This window comes from Diplotaxodon limnothrissa, linkage group LG7 (genome assembly GCF_057381915.1).
Source record: "Diplotaxodon limnothrissa isolate DT_005_m linkage group LG7, D_limnothrissa_male_GT1.1, whole genome shotgun sequence".
In the NCBI taxonomy this organism is placed as follows: domain Eukaryota; kingdom Metazoa; phylum Chordata; class Actinopteri; order Cichliformes; family Cichlidae; genus Diplotaxodon; species Diplotaxodon limnothrissa.
The window spans coordinates 68320159-68334289 of record NC_140602.1 but is presented as its reverse complement, the minus strand read 5'-3'; the positions used below and the strand labels follow the sequence as shown (position 1 = coordinate 68334289).

Below are 14131 nucleotides of genomic sequence, written 5' to 3'. Positions count from 1 at the left end.
TTAATAAGGAGAGAACATCTTCTCTCTCTCTCTCTCTGCAGCCTGCATGTAACAGCAGGTGCAGACTGTGAGGCAGACAGATGGAGATGAGGCTGGAGAGACAGAAGACATAACCAGCCCCCCTCCTGCAGTCTAACATAGTTATTTGTGTGGTTATTGCGGACCACTGAGTCTAAGTTTGCAGGAAAGATTGATGAAAGCTTGTGACCGACAGCAGGTCGACCAGCAGGTGGCAGGATGATGCAGGCACAAACAAACCAGGAGGTACAGCTCAGTTGGGCTTATGCCAGTGTCAAAGAGGACGGAGATGACCTTTGACCTCTAGCTAGCCTATTTGATCAGTGGATGTTTTAAGCCCACCTCGTGGGTTTACGGTGTAGTTTATGTGAGTGTAATGACCAATGGCTTTGTGTCAGACTAGTACCTGTTCCTCAAATTAATTCATCTGCACTCTGCTGTGTAAAGTTGCGCTAGCAGGTAAAAGAAAGACCGGAAGTTGATCGTTTTAACTTAAGAATAAAAGTATCTAATTAAAATAAAAATGAGCAAATGCCAAAAAAAAGCAAAACAATTGCGCTCATTCTCATGTTATTGTATAACATATGGCATATGTATTGCTTCCATTTTTACACCTTTTCCTTTGTGAAAGTTATTTTTATTCTGCTGAATCATTTTTGATACACTTTTACTTTTTTCATGTTTCTGACAGAACTTTGGCTGTCAGTATTGATAAACAGAGCCAATAAAAATAATCATTCACTGTAAGAGCAATTAAATAAGAAATGTCAATCTGGAATCAAATCGCTAAAAGATATATAATGTGTAATATTAGAATGAGAGAAAGAGAATTCATATTTATTTATTCCCTTACTAACAGGAAGAAATCTTCAGCACAACCAGGCTCAGAACCAGGATTACTGCCCACGTGATCCTGAAATATACAGAATTATAGAAACAGAAAGTTTCTGTTAATTCAAAGAAATTCAAAGAAAATCTCTTGTCCACAAAAAAGGACGTTTTACCTGTAGTGATTACTAATAGAAACCTATAATAATATTATTATTTATAATAATAACATTTCATGGTAATGCAGAATGTAAAATGGCTAAATTTGGTTTCAAGTCACTTTTGAGAACTTGCTGCTTTTGATTTTGTTTAGAAAATCCCTGCCGGAAAGTGTCGCTGCCTGTCGCCGTTGCCTTGACAGCGCTTCTTTTGCTAAACGCTCATTGACCAGGAGGAGGTGAACGCAGCGTCTGGGGGAGCTTCTCTGTCTGTCTGCTGGCAAACTGATTGACTAACATCACCCACGCCCATAAAGTGGTAACATACAGGAAATGAACCGAGCTGCTAGAAGAACAGCCGTCTTTTCCCGCTGAGTCTGACCGGCTTGATTGTTCCAGTGCAGTGGTCGTGATTTCCGACTGAAGCCCGCCGTGAAACGCTATCGGTTCTAGGTCTGATGTGTAGCATCCACTGTGCAAGTTAGCCGCTTTAGTACCGTGTAGCTGGCCCTCCCTGGTTCGGACCCATTCAACGCTCATTTTGCCTGCCTAACACTTCTCAATCCGAAAAATGGCAACCCAGATCGATAAAGAGGCTTGCAGAGAGGCTTACAACCAAGTGAGGGACGATAACACTGACATCAATTGGTGAGTGTGCGGGCACGGTTACTAACCCATACTCCATTGAAGATTGTGACTGTTTTATATTAACGCTAAAATTACCGAAAATGAATGACACGCGTGCATAACCCTGCATCTGTCTGGTGGTATTCTAGCAGTTATCCACTTCGGCTACCATTAAAACACCAAATAGAGTATTTATTTGATGTGGTGTTAGTTAAAAATGTATTTCTCTCTGTCTGTTACCGCCCACTGTTCCGTCTTTTCAATGAGGAAGAGCGCAACATGAAGAGACGGACTTGCTTTTGAAAAAGTTGAAATTGTGTTTAAATAAGCGTCGTTTGAATAAGCGGATACATGCCGAATAGCACACTAACTAATAAAGGCCAATAAAATGTAATCAGCTGTATGTTTGGTGGCGTTTACTTGTGCATTTCTGCACCAGAACTTTAAATTACCCTATGTTCCTATGCAGTTACGCCTGCTCATTGCGAAAACGCGTCAGAACGGCACATTGCGGACTGTTTCTTTAGAAAAACTGGCCAAAATACACGCAGCGTTCGCTGTCCTGTCCCTCGGATGTGGCTGATCTGTATTCTGACTGTTCAGCGGTCACACGGCGCACTGTTATCAGGCCCGGCGGGGCAGAAGTAATTTCCTTTGTCCTGTATTCAATGGGGAAAATGTTATAGTGGTGACACTTGCAGATGGCTGATACACAGCTGCCACCTTGCATGGGCGTCTCAGGCATTTTTCTGCAATGGTGTGTGTGTGTGTGTGTGTGTGTGTGCGCGCGTGTGTGCATTATGCAAACTCATGTGATCCAACAGTAATTAACCCACTGTGCTCCTTCCAGGGCTGTGTTTAAATATGAGAACAACATCATCGTGCCTGGAGGACAAGGGACTGACTATGAGGACTTCAAGATGCTGTGCACAGGTAAGACTGGATCAGTTTTAAACGCAGGGCTGTGGCTGTGTAGCTGGCTGCTGTAGATTCTGTAAAACGGCCTATATATCAGGCAGCTTGACTTGGCGGGACACTAATCTTTTAAGACTCTGTGCTCCATCACCCAATGAGCCTTGAGCCTGTGACGAGGCTGTCAGAGGACTTAGCTGTGTATTCATTGTGTTGCATAATCTGGTTCACAATATCTCAAGTTTTTTTTACTACAGGGCGGCCTACATTTGTCTATTGGTGCAAACTACAATGGAAATATGTTAACTTTTAGTTTTACTCCTTCAACGAGCTGATGTTCATTAATATTTCACCTGCCTCTAACAAGAGAGCCTCCAAAGCACCCATCGGCCGCTGTGGTGTAATGACTTCCAGTGCGCAAACCTTTTATGTATAGATTTCAAAAAACCCATCTCACTCCGGTTCCCCTTTAGAGAGAGCGAAGCATCTGCTCAGATGATGGGTGTGGCAACTGCTAATGCAAGCTCTTTAAAGCTTCAGGGCCTCCTGTGTCTCTCTACTTCCTGATGTCTAGAGCTCACATTCCTATGTTGAAATCACTCCTTTACAACAGTGCTTTACATGTAACCGCTCAGCTGCTGCGTTCGCTATTAGTTCCTGTTCAGTGATGACACGCACATCTCCCTCTGTGGGCTCGTTTGCCTTATTTAGCAGTGAAGTTGTAACCTGCAGAAAAAACCCCTGTGCGTGCGTGCGTGCGTGCGTGCGTGCGTGCGTGCGTGCGTGCGTGCGTGCGTGCGTGCGTGCGTGCGTGCGTGCGTGGGAGGAGCTGCCGCAGACTTGAGTTTAGTGAGTTCAGATCAACTCTTGTAGAATATTGATCTTAAACTTATACTGCAGCAGGAAGTGAAAAAAGAAGATGCTGCATGCTGGGGTATTGTTTCACCAAGATCTGGTTCCTCATTTTTTAATGTAGTTTAAGACATTTTCTTAGAAGAAACTAGGATTAAAAAGTAACTGCAATCAATGACTTATTTATTTAGAGGTATATATTATTGAGTAAACTCTTCACCATGTTGTAAAGGAGACTTTCACTTTTTAAGTCGTCCAAATGTATATTTTAAAAACAATCACCTGTAAGCCAAAATGAATGCCCATATAACCACCAGACGCTGGATGATTCAGAGATGTATCGACTTTTCATCTTTCTGTGCGTTACTGTGCAGTTAAATTCAGGTGGTTCTTGTTTTCAGAAGATGAATCCTAACCAGCTTGTTAGGTGAACTTCCATGAAATATGGTTCAGACTTGTCAGGTTCCCCTCAGGATGAATTATAAGCACAGGGTGATCTGTGCCCAGGCATAAATTGTTTAAATATTGGATGCATTCCCATAAAACATAGTTCAGAGGATACATTTTACTGGGTTTAATGTCCAGATTTTACTGTAACACCTCCAGCTAGCCAACACTTTTACATAGCCCTAAAATATTTGAAGACCTGCTGACTCAACTCGGAAAAAGGTCTAGTGCAGACATTCATAGCCCCCAGGGGACGAATCAGAATTTCCCTGTAGTTTTCTGGACCTTTGATCCGTCTATGGATTTTTATGGATTGCTGTTTTAAAACTAAAATAAAGAATCTATTTATTTATATATTTCCACCTGTGTCACGGCGGTGCAGCGGTGTCGCCTCTTTACGAGAAGGCTGTGGGTTCAAATCTGTCGCTAAGCACGAGCTTGCAGCTTCCTCCCACAGTCTGTAGGCATGAATGTGAAGTTAACTGGTGAGTGTGGATGTGGGTATGAATGCTGCTTTCTCTCTGTGATGGCCCTTTGATGCCCTACCCCACATGCTGCCACGTTTCTTCTGGAAATAAACGAAGATGCACATCTGTACGTTTTTAGCAATTTCCAAACCTGAGGTCTGATCTTTTTAATCAGTTGTGTACAAATAGCTTAAAGTGCTAATTATAAAAGGTGGTGTGAGCTCATTAGGAGGAATCCAGCTGCCTTGACCTCACCGCCCTCAGGCCTCGCTGTTAGCGTAGATTAAAAACACCAAATTTGGACACAGTCGACATGCTGGTAACACCACTCCTTGCCTGATCCACCTGACACCGTCCACAGGAGACGGCTCTGGTTGCTTTCAGAGGGGACGGGTGGGTGTGCTCGGGAAGGCAGGGTGTCGCCCGACAACTGCTGAAATGAAGGCACTTAATGCAGAACAACCTCTGTGCCGACAGGTCGCTGTTCTGCATCCTCATCGTGTTGTAGTTTCAGTGCAGATTTGTCTGCAGAGTCAGCATGGCTTTAAAGGAAAGATAAACCAGGAAGAGAAAGGCAGACGGAGGAAGTGGGAGGGTGTGGTTCAGCGCCAGGTCGGGTGAGGATTTGTCTGTACTGGTTTTCTCTCTGGTGGCTCAAACAATGATGAGAGCCATGACAAAGAGTTCATTAATCGCATATAGCAATATTTGGATGTGACAGAGATTGATTCACAGACATGTCTGAGTCAGGTGACTGCTTGTGCAGTGAGGTGTTGACACGAGGGATGTCCTCTGTGGCTGATAAGACTGTTTATAGTGGCTGGTCCTGTCCTGACAGCCTGTATCAGCTGCTCCAATGTAAAGATAAGACGTTTCACTGTGAAGACTTTAACGCAGCAGAGACTTAAAATAAGCCAGTTTACATCTTCAAACCAAAGCCACTGAATTTCCTGCTGAAATGCTTCCTCGTCAGGACATCACAACTTAATAAACCTAAGATAAAATCGCTTAATGTTGTGTTTTTCCAAATAGTTGATTGAATACATCAGAATGCACATAAACAACCTTTTCCACTTGGATTGGATTCACATGTCTGTACTGTGGCTTTGGGTCGATACAGAATACTGATCAGGCACCAGTGTTAACCCTAAACTATGTCCTTCACTGGAAATCATTCTTTTATATATAAGGTAGCAAAATATAGCAATAAATATGGAAAAGGACATAATCACATTCAAGTGCAGTTACAGTTTCCCAGCACGTGGGTTAAAATAACCGTATCCTAAATAAAGGAATGGTGCATCCCAGCAGTACAAGGAAGTGAAGAATGACCTTTCAGCTCTTTGTCACAATAACTTCACACAGGCCGTTATAAGCACCACGTGTGAATTTGTTGATATCAGCCAACATGTGTGACATTCAGCCAATATATCAGTGCAGCTTTTTACTCTCCAACTTCTTTCAGAGAACCGAGGTGTACGTCAGGACTTTTAATGACCCATTTTAAACTTTTCATTCGAATAGAAAATAGAGTTTAGCTTTTTTCCTGATGAGACTTTTTTATAAAGCTGTTGGCATCCGATACTCCACTCCACTGGTGACATTTCCAAACCAATAGATCACAGGTGGAGAGTGGAAAGTTGGCAGAGCTGCAATAACGGGAAGTTGAAAGAATCAGAAAACTTTATTGATCCCACAGGAAATGATGAAATTAAAGTGAAATTTGAGGATGTGGAATTCAAAAGCACTGTGAAATATTAGGGACCTTTACTTTTCTGGCACATGTACAGATGCGGTGCCCGGTCGTCACAGAAAGGGGTGACGTTAAAACAACTTGTAGTGAAAGGCGAGGAGCCCGAGCCAAACCCTCCCTGCAGCCAGCGGCACTCAGACCCGGGTGGAGGGACGGTGCTGTTGATGCTTCAGGGCCGTGTTGCATCTAAATGCTGCCTGGTGGAGCTTTTAATGTGACACTGAAATATTTTGGCTGTATTTGTGCCATAATCTGAGATTTGTGTATCGAATGCTTCCATAAGTCTTTGAACATTAGAGGTATTCATTCAGCCTTTATTTGGTTTGCAGCTGAGTCTGTATGTTTGCAGTGCAGTTATTCCCAAAATGAAACGGCTCTTTGCCCTGCAGCCCACAGAGAACAACATCTGGAAGATGGTAATGAGTAATCTGTGGAGCACCTGAAGGCAGGGCGGGCAGGAGTGTGTTTATTGGACAATGTGTTGACATCCTGCAGGCGTGATAAGGCATCTGCACTTTCCTTAAAATTCAAATATAAGTCCTTTCCACGTTTTCTGACTTCTTAGACCAAACAAGGCTCCAGCAGAGTGGTATGCTGGATTTATGCTTCTGCATTGGTGTTCGCTTGTGGCTCTTTGGGCCTTAGAGAGGCATTGTGGGAATTCAACCAAAGCAGTTGCTGCACAGACGCGCTTGGTGTGCAGTTATTTCTAAAAAGCAAACAGCAGGTCAGCTGACGGTGACGATGCTGTGGTGCTGATTGGTTTGAAAAGTTGCTTTGAACAGCAAACGAGGACTATTTAGTTCCCCACAAAGAGGAAGAGAGGCTTTTTTTTTCTTTTTCTTTAAGCACGTAAAGACATGTTTCACTACTAACAAGTTGTTAATACTTTCTGAATGCTTTAGTTTAGCCACTAGCATGGAGAACAAAGGGACTACGAGAAGATTAGTCGTCATTAGTGGTTCTTCCACATTTTTTTTCGATGCTGTCCCCTTTTGACTGCACACGCCTACAACATGTAGATGTGGGTCCCACAGCTACAACAGGGGTGGGGAACTCCAGGCCTCGAGGGCTGGTGTCCTGCAGCTTTTAGATGTGTCCTTGATCCATCACAGCTGGTTTAAATGGCTTTATTACCTCTTCAATTTGTCCTGACCTTCTCCAGAGGCCTGGTAACGAACTAATCATTTGATTCAGGTGTGTTGACCCAGGGTGAGATCTAAAACCTGCAGGACACCGGCCCTCGAGGCCTGGAGTTCCCCACCTCTGGTCTACAGCATGCAGATTTGCAAAGGAAAAACACTAGTCTTCTCCATATTTAGGTTTTGCTATTTTTTGTGGTAAGAACAGAGAAGACCACCTTCTGCCAAAAAGCAAAGGAAGCATCTCCAAAAACGATATTTGTAGAAGTCTTCAGATGCTTGTGATTTATAAACCAGGACAGAGAAGTTCCTGTGAAAATTACAGATCATGTAGCTATATCACTGGTCTCTGTCCATCAGCTGTCTGCAATCATTTTGTAGGTAACAATGAGTCCTAGCAGTCATTCTCAGTTGGTGTCTTCAGAGTTTAAATAGGTTTAACTTTGTATTTAAATCACTAAGCTTCCATGCAGTTACGGTGTCTGTTTATCAAGAGAGATTACGCTCTGATAGGTGGTTTTTGATTGAATTAACCATTTCACTTATTTTCCAAGTACCAGTGCCAAATATGTGTTTCACTGTCACTAATGTAAATGCTTTTCTTCATATACCAACTTTAACTGAACATCTTCGGCTTCTGGACTGTTAGTTGTTGAAAGGTTTGGTAAAACTGAACCTCCAACTTTTCAAAATTCTCTGGAGGGGCAGCCAATCAGAAGAAAGTTTGCTTAACAGAAGGGGGAGGAGCTAAACTGTTTTAGTCAGAATGAATTGAGGGGTAGCACCAAGGCCCATCAAAAGATGAATAAGGACCATTTTTGAATTATGAATAGAATTCAAGAGTAAATGTATGGATGGCAAAGACACCGACCATGATTTTATCAAGTTCTTGATTCGTCATTTTGTCTGTCAGATGCCAAAAAGAAATAAAAGACGCTGCTTGTAATTAAGCACATCTTGTGGTGATGTCAAACATCAGTCCAAACAGTTCAAATGTATTCAGTTTAATATCCTCTGAGGAAAAGAAAACAATGAAGTCCTCAAATGAAGAAGCTGAGGAAAGAAGGAAATTAGGAAGGATTTGGAGGTTTTGAGCAAAACGTTAGTCTCTGTATATCTATCTGTACATATGACAGATAACACACTGCCTATATAAAGTTAAAGAGCTGACCACAACGGAATAAAAAGCTTGAAGACTTAAAAAACAGGTCAGTCAATTTCGTTAAGATTTTAACCACCAACATTTATACTTGATCTTTATTCTTAGTACAGAAATTCTGAATTGGTGCATGGCTGAAATTATTCATCCATCTATTCAAATTAAGTGACTGTTCCTTAATCTCTACTCAGAATTTTGAGTTAGCAGATGAAGAGCACATTCATGATTTTCTTAAGATTTGGTGGAAAGCTGCATCTGAGTGGAAACCCAGGATCCCGAGGCGGCGCGAGTCGGTCAAAAGAAGCAGCAGAAATGTTTGTTCGTTCATGTCGGCGCACTTGTTTGTATTCGGGCGTTATTCTCAGATTGCAGTGGACCACCGTGACAGTGACGGGCGGGGTCACTGGGAGGTTTGCGACACAACCGCAGGGCTCACAAACGATTTTACTCATCTAGTCTACTGACCTGAATACTCCCCGGCTGCACAGACGCGCTCTCACAAAGCGTCCCTCTGGTTTGGAGTGCTGGGACTGTGCCACTGGGACAAAAGCACACAACTCTGCACAGCAACACTTAAAATGTAAAACTGGTGATCAAAGCACAAACTCTACAGTTACAGTTTTAACTGATCGATGGTGGCCAGTTCTGAATAGACTAATAAAACTTAGTGGATAGCATTGGGTTGCATAAATAAATATCCAGCGATGTGTTTGCAAATATGAAAATAGCAATAAGTTATGTCCGCATGACAACAGCCCAAAATCTAAAGACAATTAATGCTTAATGTGTTGTATTTCTTTGATAGTGTTTTTTATAACTCCATCTGGTGCCATCCTTTCTTCCTCACTGATTGGTTAGTCGATGTGTTCGGCTTTAATCTGTCTTGACTCGTGCATTCCCGTCTTCCCTCAGACGACGCTCGTCTGTTTGGCTTCCTCCGGATCACGACGGGAGATGCCATGAGCAAACGAGCCAAGTTCACCCTCATCACCTGGATCGGGGAAAGCATCAGCGGGCTGCAGCGTGCAAAGATCAGCACGGACAAGACGCTGGTCAAAGACATTGTGCAGGTCAGTGACTGGAGAAAGTAGCAATTAAAGTAATGGTTCCTTTGGGGAAACTGGTGGCTTTGCATTCGCACGACACTGGATTCAGAACAAAAACAACGGAAGGATAAATGTGTTATGGACTCTTTGTATTTCTGAGGCCATATTTAAAGGTGGACACAGGCACTCTGAGGTCACCCATCGGTCAGCGCCCCACAGTTTATCAGCCAGTGTCCGTTTTGACAGATATTTAGATTTTAGTTTCAGTCATAATGTAGACAACTGAAGTCTCTTTGCTTCAGTTGACTAAATCAGCGGTCCCCAACCCCCGGGCCTGGGACCGGTACCGGTCCGTGAGTCGTTTGGTACCGGGCCGCGAGAGTTGAGGCTCAGGTGTGAAATGTCTGGTTTTCAGGGTTTTTATCGGTTTTCAGCGTTATTTTGTTATCGTTTTTATCGTTAACTCTGTTTTCCTGGGTCTTTTCACGTGTGTTATGAATAAATCTTCTTTTTTTCGGTACCGGTACTAGTTTTATTTTGTTGTATTTATCCGCAACACCTTAAAGGCCGGTCTGTGAAAATATTGTCGGGCATAAATCGGTCCGTGGCGCAAAAAAGGTTGGAGACTGCTGGTCTAAATGGCATGAGACTGCAGTCGTCCAAGTCTAAAGTTGATTCAGCTCAAAAAAAAAAAAAAGGTGTAAAAGTTTATTATGTACGGTGAGAGTTTACAAAGGTCACAGTTTACAGATTGTCTTATTTTGCTTGTCCACACATCTCTTCCTCCCATGTGTTGACATTTTGTTGTGTTGTCAGGAGAAACGGGGAAGATGGGTGCTAACTTACTTAAGCTAATTAACTTAATTAGCTTTGATTTATATTTGAATCATTGACAAAGTGTCAGTACTTGTCATTATAGTTTTTGTCCTCATGCATAAGATTTATTTAGCTGTGTCAGAAGAAAGTGTGCCCTGTTGGGTCCTATGATGAATTATTGGTCAACAAAATTAACACTGTTGTTAGGTGAGACTATCAAACATGACATACGGCTGCAACGTGAAAACCTTGGATGCCCGCTAATGACCATTTAATTAGTATCAGACTAATTAAGTTCTTGCATTTAGCTCGAGTTAGCGGTGGTGAAGCCTAGCAAGTGACCTTTGGACATAATTAACGGTACATGTGGAGGTTTGGTTTCTGATAGAGACGGCACGATATCACTTTTTAATGTCCGATTCCGATATCATAAATTTGGATATCTGCCGCTATCGATATGAATCCGATACAGCGCATTTTGTAATCAATAAAACTGTTTTTTGTAAATATCTTGCTGCATTTTGTATAAGTTCATACTCAAGTTTTAAAAAAACAGGAGACTGAAGCTATTCTGTTATACCTGTATGCAAAAAATACACTGCACCCAAAACATTTCATAGTTCAGCAACACTGATCACTCTAATAAATTTAAACCTACACCATCCTCCCTATTCTGGTATTTTAAAGAGTACTTACCTACCTCACTAATAGGGTTGCCAACTCCCAGCAAAAATATTAGGGAACCACCCCCCGCCCTTAATCGATGTAATCAACTTTAATTTAATGCATGTGTAAAACAAATGCACAGAAATCAATTATTTTTCTACAATATTTAAATAGATTCAACATCTTTCTTCAACAGAATTGCAGACTGCACAGATGGTACCAAAGGAAAAAGTACTATAGCTTACCTGGGTGTATATTAGACTTATTAGTTACTATCTACAATAATGGATTTCTATACATTTAATCGGATGACCACTTTTGTTGTAAGATTCAGATAATTATTTATTCAAAGTTGTTAAATGACATAACAAAGAAAAGTATTTCTTTGTGCCCCCCTTTCCCTGTTAATGCCCTACCTGGCCCCCGACAAAACTTTGCTAGACCCGCCCCTGCACAGTTACCAGCTGTCAGCTGCTTAGAAAAGGATCCTGGTGTTATTTGTCTCTCAGAAACAGTTCATAACTTCCCTTCAACTCATTCATGTCACCTAAAAGGTAAACCTGTTTCTCCATCACCTGTTCAGCTCTGATGGTTCAGTAAGGACATCTCCTGGTTTCATCTTCAAGTTTCCCTCTCACCACATATCCAAACCAACATCATGACCAGCAGCTTTACAGCTGTGGCTCCAGCAAACATCAGCTGATACTAGAAATTAATATTAAATACATTCTAACAACAGCTGATCACTTTTAAACGTGCTGCTGTTGTTTATCCGCTGGTCTCCTCTTTCTAGCGCAAAGTGGGCGATAAACAAAAAAGAAAGACGGATTTGCGGCAGAAAAACCGATCAGTTGATCATTGATCAGTTTCATGTTTGAAGTAATAACGGGAGAGGGAGGGGGAGTGAATGAGAGAAGTAGATGCAACTGCGCAGCAAAGACAGAATAACTCCAGCTTTGTCTATTTTTTAATTCTAGCTGAAGTCCGGGACAAATCGCTTCCTTTTCACCTCAGTATGGAACTCCGATGGCCAGTCCAGCTGTGGCTCAATATATCAGTTGTTAAGCTTAACATGGAAATACTCTGCAAACATTCAGGGATGAACTTACACACTTGCTTTACTTCTCTGGGATAGTTTTCGCCGAGATGAAATGCTGCGGTTAGGAAGCATGTAGCGAGGCTCCAAATGCTTCAACAGACCACACAGGTGTCGCAGACAACAGCCGCTCTATCACGTGACACATACTGCCCCGATGCGCCAAGCTGGGTTACGGCAAGTAGCGCGTTTTGTGAGGTCATTTTGTGATACTTCGGATCGGATTACATTTTTTTATTTCTCTCCGATATCCGATCCAGTAATTTAAGTCAGTATCGCACCGATACGTAATATCGGATCGGTCCATCTCTAGTCTCTGACTGTTTTTCAATGTAACCTTTATTCGGCTTGTGTCATTGGGGTTAAAGATCACTTCTGTGGGGAAACCTCCCACCAGAGCAGGATGACAGTCAGTCCATGCAAATGAAATGATGTTGAAAACCAAGTGATGACAGTAAAATCAGGAAAATGACACAAAACAAAGACAAACGATGAGGTTACAGGATACGGTCTGTAAGGGATATGCAAAAATAAATGAAGTCTGCATAAACTTTTATAAACCACAGAAGAAATTCAGCTCTTGCCATCAGATTTAGTGTAGTTAAAGCTATCCGTGCATTCATGAGTTCTTAAGAAACGGCCGTTTCAACGTGACAATGGTGACAAAAAAAACAAAGAAATCCAGTGGACTAGAAATGCTGCACTCACCTGCAGCACAACAACACAGCACAACATGAGCTTAAAGAGCGCGGCTGCATTTACCAATTACCAAATTACCAAAGAGGCTTATATGTTGGTGTTAACAACGTCAGAGTGGCCAAAACATTTTTAGCTTTGAATTCACGCTGAGCTGATAAAACGCGGCAGGTTGCTCAGGACGAGCAGCCAGTTCGTTGGCAAACAGGAAGTCGATTCAGTTGTGGTTATTACTGCGGAGGAGGTGAAGAATTACAGGATTAAAACCAACAAAGTAGTGTTGAAATAACACCTCGGTTCAAAAATAATATGGCTTGCTAGAACATGTGACTACCTCGTGCTGATGAGCTCCAGCAGTGGAACATGCTGCATGACGGGTTTTGGATGCAGAAGACTGTATTAGCTGTAATAATACAGATAATATCGGTGCCTAAATTAAAGTTGTTGGTGACACTTGCAAGAAATGAAGCGTAGCTTCGCCCACCTACACAGGAGCTGATGATAACTCACCGGTAGCCTGTCTGCAGCTGCTGTAAGCTGCTTTGCAACCCACCTCCACCCCAGAACCTCCTTTAAATGCTGTCTCAGACTTGATTAACAGCAGCTGCTTTCCCTCCGCTTATGCATTCAGTACATCTTCATGGAGGGGCAAATGTCAATCAATTTGTCACTAACTTATTATGTAATTTAATTTTTCCTCCTATTTCCAGTTTACCTTTTAATTTGTATTAAACTGTGAAGGAGTTTATTGAAAGCATCCTCATAATGCGCATCTAAATACAGGCTGCTTATCGTAGGGATGCACGCCTGTAATTAGGCAGATGATATGGTGTTCATTATTGTCAGCAGGTCATATGTATGATGTGGGCTATCGCCAAAATTATTTTAGACATCTCCAGTATCGTAGCAGAATTTCACAATCGAAGCTTCATGTTTTTAGAAGATTTTAAAGAAAGTTGTCTCTTGGATTAACTGCTGGACTGAGCAGAGAGAAGTATACATGTGGTCATAAAGTATGCTCGAGTAAAGTCCTGTTAGCTTTGAGTGTTCTCATGTAGATGCATTCTGGTATCGCTGGTCTTCTCTGATCTTCTCTTCTCTCTGTGCAGAACTTTGCCAAGGAGTTCATGATCAGTGACCCGCGGGAACTGGATGAGGACTACATCCGCACAGAGTTGAAGAAGGCCGGCGGAGCCAACTACGACGCCCAGGCCGAGTAAAGAAGTGCCACTGGAAGGGTCGGGTCAGGGCGGAGCGGCTGTGGGTGGCGGGGTGGGCTTGGGTTGTCTAAATGGGGGGGCGGGGAGTGTTGGGACTGGGCTGCTACCTCTCGGGGAGAGGGCAGGGCAGGATGGAGAGGGCACTAGTGACAAGTAGACCGTCACAGGAAGCTGAACCAGCTTACTGAGGAAAAGCCTCTTTGGATGTGTCCACATCTGTATCAGGGT

The 14131-nt window shown here is 42.6% G+C and overlaps 1 protein-coding gene across 1 annotated transcript; it reads left to right on the top strand.

The window, feature by feature from the left end:
* The first annotated feature begins 1243 nt into the window (after positions 1–1243).
* cotl1 (coactosin-like F-actin binding protein 1) lies at positions 1244–13920 on the top strand. The gene is made up of 4 exons (XM_085358805.1): positions 1244–1652; positions 2482–2564; positions 9276–9433; positions 13793–13920. Exons 1-4 carry the CDS (start codon positions 1576–1578, stop codon positions 13901–13903), a joined length of 429 nt encoding a protein of 142 aa, XP_085214931.1. The 5' UTR covers positions 1244–1575; the 3' UTR covers positions 13904–13920.
* The last annotated feature ends 211 nt before the right edge of the window (positions 13921–14131 follow it).

Coding starts and splice junctions, on each gene's coding strand:
- cotl1 (XM_085358805.1), top strand. CDS start 1,576: ATGGCAACCCAGATCGATAAAGAGGCTTGCAGAGAGGCTTACAACCAA. Junction 1,653..2,481: donor GATAACACTGACATCAATTG/GTGAGTGTGCGG, acceptor TGCTCCTTCCAG/GGCTGTGTTTAAATATGAGA. Junction 2,565..9,275: donor CTTCAAGATGCTGTGCACAG/GTAAGACTGGAT, acceptor GTCTTCCCTCAG/ACGACGCTCGTCTGTTTGGC.